This window comes from Nyctibius grandis, chromosome 1 (assembly GCF_013368605.1).
Source record: "Nyctibius grandis isolate bNycGra1 chromosome 1, bNycGra1.pri, whole genome shotgun sequence".
Taxonomy (NCBI): Eukaryota; Metazoa; Chordata; class Aves; order Nyctibiiformes; family Nyctibiidae; genus Nyctibius; species Nyctibius grandis.
Window position 1 is genome coordinate 110429780 of NC_090658.1, and position 12533 is coordinate 110442312.

Here is a 12533-nt window from a genome sequence, read left to right on the forward strand (position 1 = left end):
ATCCAACATAAGCACCTCTGTAGATTCTAATTGGGGGAAAAAGCAGGGATTAGGGATAGACTATGTTTGCTTTCTAAAGCTCTAGACTACCGTAGCAAACAAAAAAAAAAATCTTGAAATTTACCCCCCAAATCCACGAGCTCATAAATTCTACATAGGACTGTTGATTCCATTTAGATCTACCAGATCTGCTGTCATTAATCAGCTACTGACAGAATTAAGTATTATATGATATTAATATTTTGCATCAGTATAAATACCACTTTATATATGAATACTAACATTTCTCCTGTAGATTTGCAAAAAGAGGCCTTAGTGCAGATAAAAAGATACGAGTCGATCTTGATTCTTACATCTACTAAAACCCCTCAAAGCTATCACTTAAATTATTCTTGTTTTCCTGTCTGAACTTATCAATACCCACCATTTCCAAGTTTATCAGCAACGAATTGTCCCAGTAACACATGAATGTATTGTCATAACAAAGATGCATCTAGCCTCATGTCTTGTTTCTGGAAAGAACTACCGACAATATTTCCATAAAATTCCACTGTTCTTAAATTCACAAAAGCACAGAAAAAACTGTGCATAGAGAAACAACTTTCAGCCAAAAATGGCCTAGTTTTTAAATTGGCGTTCCTTGAACATTCATTCACCTCTTCACTCTGGGCAACATTCCCACCCAAAGCCACGAAGGTGAGGACTAAATACATTTTGAGATTAAATCAATGAAGCTTGGAGAGCAATTCAGCTCAGACTAAGTCAAACACATAGCAGCAAGGCAGCCAAGTTTCTGTCCAGGCTCCATTGACTAGAATAGGAATTACAGCTCTGCTTTTCAAACTGCAGTATATTCCTCTAGTATGTTCTCCAAGCAAGAAGGAAGACTCCCAGAACAAGAGAGGTTTTGACAGCTGAGTCTCTGAACTAGCTTTCCCTGTGAAAGCTCAAAGCAAGACTTGGCTTTGGTGAAAATGCAGCAGCCACCACAAGGTTGTGCAGAAATATAAGCCTCTCTGGGAACAGAAGGAAACAGATGCATAGAATGCAACAGACTCTGCATTGCAGTAACAGAGAGAAGATGTACTAATTCTGTCTCCTAATCATTCCTTCTGTTTGCATGAAGTTAAGGTGATGGGTAAGTCCCCATGAGTGAAGGGATAGGGGAAGGTAAAGCTCTAAGCTCTAAGAGCTCAGGACCTTCAGAAAAAGCTATTGGCACGTGCAGTTTTCTCTGACTGTTATTGCACTAAAATTGTAAGCTAGCTTGCACGAGTTTTGAATACGCATTTCTTCCTCGGTTCACCAGGCTAGAACCTGGCTACACGGACACAGCAAATAGAGAGGCCAGTGTAGCCCAAAGAAAACATGAACGGACAATTGCTTTTGGTAAACAAACTTGGCTGGAGCAAATGTCTCCATTATTTCTGTTGTTTGTACTTGACAGTGCATTTTCAAGGTCAGAGGGGAAACATTACCAGCATTTTGTAAGAGAAAAATAGGAAGGTTTTTGTACAGAGATCAATTGAGGCAGTCACAAAAAGCATATTGCAACATCATTCTTCTCAAAAAGGCATTAATAATACACTTTCAGCATATTATAACTTATAATTCCTAATTATTATTGTAACACAGTGCATGGCTATTTGCATAATCAGGTGAACACTTTTGTATGTAGGTTGTCACTTAACATACTTTGTAAGTCTAGAGGTCTTGATTTTGGGGAGGGCAACCTACCCAATCTTTGCAAGATACACCTTCCATGATACTTAATTCTTCTTACTGTTCAGTAAGATTAAAGTGGAAGATGTGCTTCATTTTAACTGTGGTAAAACAGACAGTTACATGCCTGACCATGAAGGATTCCTAGTAAAGTAATCTAGACAATGAAAAAAAGACGTGCACACTGGAGATAAAAAACATTACGGAGCAAGAGCAAGCATTATCCAAGATTCTAGATTACAGAGAAATAAAATACACTTCCATGCTCCTCTCACTGTCCTCTTCCTTATCTTTGCATGCATTCCTTCCTCCCCTTTGGCTTCTCTTTGGCCAACCTCAGAATTTCGAGGAACATCTCCAATTCATCTCTTCTTATTACTAAAAAGGAAAAAAAAAAGTCTCTTATTTCAAACAGATTAAGAGATAAATCCCTTAGCTAAGTCCATTGAGAAAACATGAGATGTTTTCAGACCTAAGTCTGCAAATAAGAAGAGATGAGTAAAAAGGAAAAAACAAAAATCACTCTACAGTTTTCGTATGCATTTTCAGAATCAGACCCTCAGAATTGCTTCAGAAGCATTTTATGGTTACCAGAAAACATGTGTGTGCATGTTTATGTGCATGCAGGAGTTACTATTTAATTGAAGACAATTCAAAGCTGAACTTCACAAGCCAGCAAAAGTAATACTGTTACCTCACTGTTCCTTCAACTTTCAATACATAATTGGTTTCAAAATCAGGTTTTGATCGCACCTTGGGGCAGGGGGAAGGATGACAAAGTAACCCTTTTCAGTGCTTACTTTGAAAGTTTCACAAGATACCCGGGCTGACTCCAAGATTTTCCTTACCTGGCTTATTTTTATCCTGGTGTTGCTATTTAGGAAGAAATCAGGAAGAAATTTTTTATGATGAAGATGATGTTTTTACAAACACGTTGCCCAGAGAGATGGCAGATGCCCAACTCTGAAAACATTTAAAGTTAGGTTGGACGGGGCTCTGAGCAACTTGATCTAGTTGAAGATGTTCCTGCTCATTGCAGGGAGGGTTGGACTAAATGGCTTTTAAAGGTCCCTTCCAATCGAAACTATTCTATGATTCTATGATTTATCTGCACTATGATTCTAAACATTATATTCCCAAATGCCAATTTTGCACAGAAAAATAGCATTACTCGAGCAAAATGAAAATTATATATTTCCACTCCAATCCCTCAAAAAGGTTATTTTTTGTGCCACATGTTGTGAAGTTCCTTTATTACCACAGGATAGGGGAGATGGAGAGAGATTACTCATCTACCTGTACACTGCAACAGTAAGCAAGAGAATAACCTAACTTCCCATCCTCAAAATAACAGCAGGAACGTCACTTCTTCCTTGTATTTGTTTCCTACATCAATATTGCTTCTGCACCCCCTGGGTATCTACAAGAATTCACACTTTCACTGTCCCTTGCTTTTTCCCTTCCTGCCACAGGCTGAAGCAATGCAGGATTATTTTTCTGGACTAAGAAACAGCAGGAGGATTTGACAACAACATTCTGCCAGTTACTTTGCATGGAGACAGATTTGTGCGCTTTCAGAAGTGGGCAAAGAAATGTGTGATATTTCTAAAGCACAGTAGAGATACAGAGGCAGGGAGAGGGAAGGAAAAAGGAAGAAGTTGAACGCACTGTCAGCTGAAGAGCTCAAACCTACACCTGTAGAGAAAGGTTGGTTGCAACTAAGATGACTTACATGCAGATTTTAATTTAGACAGTAGCAGGTACGAAAATTAAAGTGACTTTAATTGGCAAGCAAGCATGGCACAGAAAGGTTTTAGTAACAATGTACAGGATCAACAAGTCAACTGATTAAACACTTTCATTGAGTAGCTGTGTTTTGGTTTTCGCAAAGTGGCTACCATATGCTTCTTTCCATAGTGGCTCATTTTCTTTATTTACTTCCATAATGTTAGGTAGATACTAAGGAACTGGCAGGATGCCTACAGGGGTCTTGAGGAACTGATGACTTTTTTAAAAAAAACAAACAAACAACAAGCCCACACACCCTGACCTTAATTATGTATAATATGATGCTTGATAAAGCCTGGCTGGACTCTCATTTTGCTAAGATTGCTAGAGCCACAGCAAAAGGAATCTAGTATTTTTGTCACTGAGGAAAGCAGGAGGTTTGGCTCTCCCTCTTAGGCTATGCCACACTCCAGATTTTGTTGTCAGAATTCAAGATTAAATAAGGACACAGACAAGAATCAACACCAAACAGGTAAAGCTTAATGGTTAGCTATACAGCATGGGTGAGGCCTCACTTTTACTATGAAATTTTAGATCAATCAGTTTTGTAAAACTTTGTCCAAAAGCAAACAACATTATGCTTTATTCGGTAAAAAAAAACTAGTAAGTGGAAAATTGCATAAATATGTCAAAGACAATTCAAAACTAGGGTTTTTTTTTTTAAAATACAAATAAATAAGAAGTACATGGTGGTTTGCACTATGAAATGGTGGTGTCTGTCCCAAAATACGACAGAAATAAAATGGCTAAAGATTATAGTAAATGTTAGGGATAAAATCTTGTTTCTACTTATTTTAATCACTGTATAAACAGACAAAACCACAAGTGGGATTTCTCTTACATCAAAAATGGTTTAAATTCTGTTCACCTAACAAATTCTCCTTCTCCCTCTCAAGCTTACCTTAAGATTTGAACTGTAAAACTCTTTTCTTAAAAACTGATTTAATATTGCAAGTCTATTGAACAGATGTTATAGAAATACCTGCTTTTTAATAAAAATACTGCATGAAATATTTAGAAATAAGCAGAAGTTCCATGTTCAGTTTACCCCTTCAATAACATAAGGAATAATCCTGTAGCACTGTCCTCACTATTAGCTTTCAAGTATGCATGTATAATTGCCTGTTTTGTATTCAAGTAATGCTCAGGAAAGAGGTAACCAGGAGCAATAAGACAATAATATCTATCAGGAGGATATACTGACTGATGGATTTGGAATGCCGCGACCAGCGAATGCTCAGCTGGGAGGAAGCTTCATTTGCACTGCTGCTTGTTGTTTGAAAGGAAAAGATATTGAGCATATGTGAGTCAGCAACACAAACCCCATAGGGGAATATCACACCAAAATTGATTAACTGCTTAATTTGTAAGCTGATGAGGCAAGTGCGTCAGCCTCTAATTTACATTCTGACTAACAGTAATAATGTGTTGGCTGAACATTCAGTGAAATTATCTGAGCAAGGTGTAATAAAGAATAAATAAAACCATTTTACTTAAAAGCTGTAACTAATTCTGATGTAATCAAAATTCTGCTGAATATGAACAGATGAAATAAAGCATGGTGGCATTATGAGAACCTGAACATCAAAAGTACAGTTTCAAAGGAGATCGATGATAAAGCGGAGACAAAGCCTCACATGCAGATTTCATACATAAGTTACCCATATATGTATGAGCTTTGAAGTATTTTGGTGGAAGGTGGTTTGGGGTTTTTTGGTTACAAAAGTAAGAAAAAACAATGGCAAATACCTTCTACAAGCCTCAGACAGTAATTCAGTCTTCACTTCACTAAAAAGTTCAGAAACAGCATAAGAATACATTAAAGCATAGCTGATTTGCAAATACCCATGGTTATAGCAGCAACATCAATGCTAAAAAGCTTGTATGAACATTATGAATTAAAAACATTCATGAAAATGAGAACTAGCATAGTCAAAAAAGGTTAAAGAAGAACATCTAATGGGAAAGAGAAACCCGAAAAGCAAGTCAGGGCAGCATTGGAAAAGAACCTAAACAAGAGATTTCAATTCAGCATTACAATTAAAGGGATGAATGCAATTTTGGTTTCACGAATGTGTAACATTGTGGTACTGTGGTAGCCAGCTCCAGCCTTGGGATTCATCTGGTACTTGCAATTCGTAGTACAGCGTGCAAGACGTGCATCATAAGCATTTTGCCTAACCCAAGAACAAGTGAAGTGATACAGAGCAGTGGATGACAATCAGCAGACTATGTCAAACATGTCTCCATCAGTCTCCCTCCATTTACTACTTCCAACACTTGAAGCCAATGGTAGCCAGCAAAGCAGCCAGGTCAATGAAACGTCAAGAAAAGATCTGTGGAGTCCAAGGAAATAGTGGCAGAAGTTGAAAAGGAACCTGGAGGAAAAGGATGGAATAAAATAAAGGCAATAACCATCCCTTTAGTTGAAACCCAGCAGACTCCTGTCGTCAGAGCCTGAGCTCCTTACTCCTGGTTTTGGAGCCAACAGCAACAAGCAGATATTGTTTCCTCGAGAGTCCAAGAAGCACGAAAGAGGAAAGCCTCAGAACGTGCACTTTGATCATCCTGCCAGAAAGTACTAATGGTACGGCAAGGAGTGTAGGAAAGCAATAGCAGGGAAGGAGAAAGTAGCAATTATTGACAGAGAGGTTCATGCCAATTGTCTGTGTTGTACAGTTCTGCCATAGGCACCTGGAGAACAGCGAGGGAGACGGAAGACAACAGAAAATACATCGGTGCAAGGCAATGGAAACAAAGTTGAAAAGGAGAAAACAGGGTCTCTCTGTACAGTGAAGCCTTATACTAATCTCATGCATTTCTACCATGCTCCTCATTACTTGGATTCCTGAAATTTTACCAGCTTTCATGCAGTACTGTTCCTCAACAAGCTTGGTGTGAGTAGTTAGTGCCATGTCAAAGACAGTAAAAGTTGTGGCAGAGTACAAGTACTACAGCAGGAACTACATGGCCTTGCAAAGTGGCAGCTGAGCTGCACTAACATTGGAAGACTAATGTGTGCCTTCACAACCCTAAACGTTTTCATACTATGAATTATTGTAACTACTCTTTCTTCCCTCCCCACCCAGCATAGCAAGAAGTTTACTGGATGGTATTGCATTAAGAAGCTGGTGCTGGCAGTGGTGGGGGAGTTAGAACAGAAAGGTCCACAGAACCTGCAGCCTTCAGCGTACAGAAAAGAAGGAGTTGGAAGTATTTTAAGGTTTACCTAACACAGATGGAAATACAAGAACAATCAGATTTTCTTCCTAACACTGCATTGGAAGGACGTGAAATGGTGCTTAAAAATAAAGCTGAAAATGAAAAAATCCCATTCTTATCTATGTTAAAACCAGCCTGTTTTTCCTTGTTTCACCTGCAATAACCTGCTAAAGTTAGCTGTTGATGACAGCCTGTGCACAGGAAAAGCCTCACGAGCATACTAAAGTTACAACTAAATTCAGCCTTCAAGAACTCAAATATGAAAAAGGAATGTCACATAACCCCGCACTTCAAGAAAGATGTTGAGGTGTTGGAGCGAGTCCAGAGGAGGGCGACCAAGCTGGTGAAGGGTCTGGAGGGTCTGACCTACAAGGAACGGCTGAGGGAACTGGGGTTGTTCAGCCTGGAGAAGAGAAGGCTCAGAGGTGATCTTATTGCAGTCTACAACTACCTGAAGGGAGGTTGTAGTGAAGTGGGAGTCGGCCTCTTCTCCCGGGCAACTAGCAACAGGACAAGAGGACACAGCCTCAAGCTTCGCCAGGGGAGGTTCAGGTTGGACATTAGGAAGAATTTCTTTTCAGAAAGGGTCATTAGACATTGGAATGGGCTGCCCAGGGAGGTGGTGGAGTCACCATCGCTGGATGTGTTTAAGAAAAGACTGGACATGGCACGTAGTGCCATGGTCTAGTTGACAGGGTGGTGTCAGGGCAACGGTTGGACTCGATGATCCCTGAAGTCTCTTCCAACCTGGTTGATTCTGTGATTCTGTGATAACAGAATATAACACCTTCTGTGAAAGGAAAATAGCTCAACAATTGTATTTCTCAAAGAGGAGAATCTCACAGACATTTCTATCACTACATAAAGCTAAGATACTTACAGTATTTTTAAGATTTTTTTATTGAATTAGGGAGAGGGCTATAATAAGAAATCATTCTTCAATTTATGAAGCTTACATTTCCAAAATTACATACATATATATTTATATCGCAGTGATTTGAGGTGAAAAAATATGACAAATGCCATTTTAAAGATTAGTACTTTGAAAAACCTTTATGGAATCTTATCCTGCATCTGTATGCTTATTCCAAGACATCTAAGAAGTCAGACAACAACGATGAGAAACTCAGTCATCTATATTTGGATTTTGTTATGCAAATACACAGTATGAAGTCAAACCAAAATGTACAGGATCACAAGTCTTTATTCAAAAAAGAATCACTTCAAACACAGAAGCCTTTCCATTAACTGAAGTGAGGTAATGGAGATCCAGAGAAGATTTCTTCCTTTGTTCTCATCTCTGTAAGCCTGTGGTGGTTTTCTTTTTTTTTTAAATACATATTACTGTGAGTTATCAAAACACTTCTGAAGATAACTCGAAGGAAGCCAGTATTATTGGAAGCACGCAACTGTGGTAGCTCTGAACCTGGAGAGGGAAACTGCCCCACCCCAACCTGCACTTGTACTACTTCTACTATTAGCCGGTATTCCAAAGCACGTTGCTCTTTGCAGCCTTTATAAGCACCTTGGTTTAGTGCATTCTGCTATGACCTTTTTAAAGGAGAAAACTTCTCCGTCCTGCTCAGGTTTTTAGGCTGTTGTCCTCTAAGCACAGGGATTTTGTAAACCCAAGCTTAAAGAGATACAAACTGAGATGTTAGCTGATGACCTTTCTGAAAGCAAAGCAAAATTTATTTGAAATGCAGTAATTACATAAAATAACACATCCAAAAATAAGCTTAGCCTCTGCACAGGCTATCTGAATAAATTAAGTTGTATGAAATGTGATAAAAGTATTTAACGCCTGTTAGCTATGTCGGTGTGAATATTGTCATGTATAGTGTCCGAAAGCATACAAGGGTTTTGTTCAGCTTCTAATGTTGACAAGCTGCCTTTTCAGATTTTGCTGCCAATTTTGTATGTACTTCTAGACCATGGGAGCTCAATATTTTTCATATGGAATATCCATTTTGTTAATGCTAAAAATCCCCCACAACATGCAAAAACCCCCATGCTCACAGTTTCATTATGTGCATATTTTTTATTACTTTTCTCAACAAAGAGGAAAGGACTTAATGAATCCAAACACAAAGTGTATCACTTGGTAACTTAATGGGATATCAGTTCTCAATCCCACTTTTAAGTTACTATTTTCTTGAGAAAAGTCAAGGAATTTTAAAAAAGCCCTGTAACAGAGCCACTCACATTATCAAAAGCATTTGATGAGTTGGGTTCCCAGCAGTTTTTGTATTGAAGTCAGCTCGGAGGAAATTCTAATTAGAGATGCTGAATTTCCTCTCATCTCCTAGAAGGATGAACTTTCTGATGAGAGCTGGAATACATGAGGGTAAAATGATACTGATATAGCTAAACATGGCACTTTAAAGAAAAATGTGTTCCCTTTGTATATGCAAGATGCTTCAACTAGGTGATGCCTCCTTATTTCTAAGGAACTGTGGCATGTGAAGACAGTCGCTAACGGCCTGAGGCACAGCTGAATCAGAGGATTTGTTTCAAAATGCACATCAGACTTCTGTTCAAGTGCACGGGAAGCAGAGCAGTGGAACACCTGTAGCTAAAAGTCTTCAAAAAGCCTTGTAATTTCCAGCAATGACAAGAACGCTAAAATTCTGAGTCCACAGTTCTACAACTGAGTTGTAGCCTTTGGACTAGGAGAGAGGATGAACACAAGAGGCATGGGGAAGAAATCCCTCAGTTTGTAAAAAGACAGTCAAAAAACAGTATTTTCAAGAATACAGTCAGTGGTATGCTCTACAACAAGCACCAAAGGCAGAGGTACCGTGGGGGTTGTCCGAGACTAACAAGTGAACTCTTCCAAGAATTTGTACTACGAGAATTGCAGCCTTTTGCTCAAAACACGCCACCACACTTACCCATGCTGCCACCCAAGCCCTGGGAAACTGTCTACTGAAATCCTTTTAGCAAGTTTTTCGTATACACTTACTGTAGTATGTTTGATGTGTAAACAGTTGGTACCAAAGGCGTTGGGTGCTGCCCACCAAGCAAGACAAGTACCACAACCGAAGCTATGTCAGAGCAAGGAATTCTGCTCCACCTGTCTCTCCTCATATTAATACAAGATTGATATGATATGTGAAATTTAGACATGGGGGTAAGGGGAAAATCCCAAAGAGAATCTCAACTTTGGCTTGCTAACTCTATTCTAATCACGAAGAACACACTTCAAAGCAATTCCAGCAGGTAAACAAGTACATTAACCTTTACACAAGAAAGCTTTAACTAAAACAAAGCTGTGCTTTTCAGAAAAAAATCCTAAAAACCATCTTGTTTATCTTCTCACCAAGGACAGAAGCATAGAGAGAACAAAAACGTGACAGACTACAACCCCAGTGTGCACTACACAATAGCCCTGTATGCTACAATAATAACCTAAATGAAAAAAATATTTGGGTACCTTAACAAAATACAGACTCCAGCTATTTCCTGCAGAAAATATTTAACACTTCTATCAATAAAACTGTCACTATCATTCTGACCCTCTCATTTCACCATTTCATACATGTCCCAATTCCCTACGTGCATGCATCAAATCTAAGAAGTTCCCAATACCCACAATGAATTAATTTCTACAGTTAATCACACAAGAAACACTTCTTCAAACTAAAAGGAATAAACATTTAAAAAAGTGTAAGTGCTTGATATTTATTAATCAAGAGTTTGAAGAGCCCTAGTTCTACCTAAGCTCTTAGATTGTCTTGTTCACAAGAGCGTTTCTCTCCCACTAAGTCATACACACTATTCTTCATAGCAGCCTTGCATTATAGGCTCTTTCACAACAACGTAATGCATGTTTAAAAAAAAAACCCAAAACATCACATCAGAAATAGCAATTCTTAGTGGTGAGAAACCATGGTCCAAGACAAAGACAACAGTGAATTCTGTTACTGTTTATTTCAAAGGTATGTAGTTGACATTAACTGAAGAAGGTACAGACTGTGACTCTTCTGCTACTGAGGGCTGAAAACGCAGAACAAAGCTTAAGAAAACCATCATCCCCATCCCCCACCCCAAGACGTGGAAACGTGAAATACTTCATCTCCAAGTTAGAGCTAGGCATGTGCCTACATGTAACATACACACATACAAATACTGGGTTTTACATGAACTCCAGGATGGTCTTTCAAAGCATTCACTTCTATATTCAGCCTCACTTTCCCCCGACCCACAGACGCAGAGAAATGTGGGGAATCTATTTCCTATATCAACACCTCAAGGCACTCCACTTCATAGAAAGAAGGAATAGACACTCTACACTGCTCAACTTATGTAATATGGCAGAGCATTACACAACCGACTCATCTACCCCTTCTCTCCTTTGACGAAGCCACATCTGATAACTGAGCAGTGCCATGGCTCCCTTCTGGCTCCACCACCTTGCACTCCTGACACCTGCAAGCAGACCTGTGTGACAGCAGAGTGCTGCAGTGAATAAGGAGGGGAATGCTGGACAGAGAATGAATTGTTTCTGATTACCAATCATTTCCACTGCGAAGTAAAATAAATATTAAAAAACGCAGGTGTACAACTGCATTGACAAAAAAAAAAAGTGTCGTATGCAGGCCAGTAAATAAGGCTGCATAAAAGAAAACGTGCTATTTGTTCCATTCCACAGAAAATATGCTATATATAAGCTTTTCAGGTTGTAACAGTTAATTAGTCACCACTTTCATTTCAAAGTCACAGATTTGGCACAAAATTTAGAATCTAGCATTTTTATTTAACCTCCAAAGTGCTGCATTTTAACTGAAAAACAAGGCAAACAAGTCTTAAAAGCAGCAGAGGAATCCAGTCCCGGCCACACCCTGCCATCGCAGGGCCGGCGGCCAGCCTTACAAAACCCAGCCAGGTACACAAGGTATCGCAACAGATGAAACCAGATACAAAAAAAAAAATACTCAAGCTCTTCTGCAAAACGATGAGCACGTGTGTTCAACCTCACGAGCAGCCCAGTAAGGCCAACGCTGCATTCGACGCTTCTTAAATTTCGACTCGGAGAACGCACCACACGCCACAACACTGGGAGGGAAGGGAAATTAATGGGAAAGCTCAGCGCTGCTCGCAGAGCACGTTTGCTCAGGCTGCGGTGAGAGCGTGACCAGCTCAGCGCGGCTCAGACCCGCGGGGGCAGCAACCCCAGCGCCCCGCCAAGCGCTGACCGGCCTTGTCGCGCCCTGCGCCCTTCTGGGTGGTTTCTGAAGTGACAGGGGAGGCAGGCGGCTTCCTCGCCCTCGTCCCCCATCCCTACCCCATGCCCGCCCCAGCGGCTCGCCGGACAGACGGCCGCCAGCCCAGGAGAAGGAGGAGGCGGCGGGCAGGACGGAGTGGGCTGCCCCCTTAGCAGGGGAAGCCCGGCGGCGACCCAGGAGGGCGGGAAGCCCCACCGCTGCGGCTCCCCCGCTGAGAAGCCCTCCTACCCGCCGTGAGGATACTCACTCCTGCCCGGGCCGGGGCACTCCCGCTTCGCTTCGCTTCTCCTCTCCTTGCCGCCGCCGCACTGGGCCGCGCCGGGGCGGCCCCGCCGAGCCGCGCACCTGCCGCAGGTGAGGCGGGCGGGGCCGAGGCGGCCGCTAACCGCCTGCCCCTGCTGTCGCCCCCGCGCACGCGTGCGGCGCCGTCCCGTCCCGTCCCGTCCCGTCCCGTCCCCCCCTCAGTGCGTACACTTGTGCTTGGCGGAGTTTCACGGTTCGCCCTTTTTTTTTTTTCTTCTCCAATCAGGCAAAAAAAGTAGCCAGCTGTAACGGCCGGTGCCGTAAAGCGAG

At 41.0% G+C, this 12533-nt stretch overlaps 1 protein-coding gene across 2 annotated transcripts in view; it reads right to left on the bottom strand.

Annotated features, from left to right (window-relative positions):
- Window positions 1-12326, bottom strand: part of SH3YL1 (SH3 and SYLF domain containing 1) — a 51448-nt gene extending 39122 nt beyond the window's left edge. For both annotated transcript variants that reach the window (XM_068416376.1, XM_068416301.1), the window contains exon 1: window positions 12208-12326. In XM_068416376.1, the coding sequence (XP_068272477.1) occupies window position 12208 (1 nt within the window). In that variant the 5' untranslated portion in view covers window positions 12209-12326. The remainder of the gene's footprint in view (window positions 1-12207) is intronic.
- Between the last annotated feature and the right edge of the window lie 207 nt (window positions 12327-12533).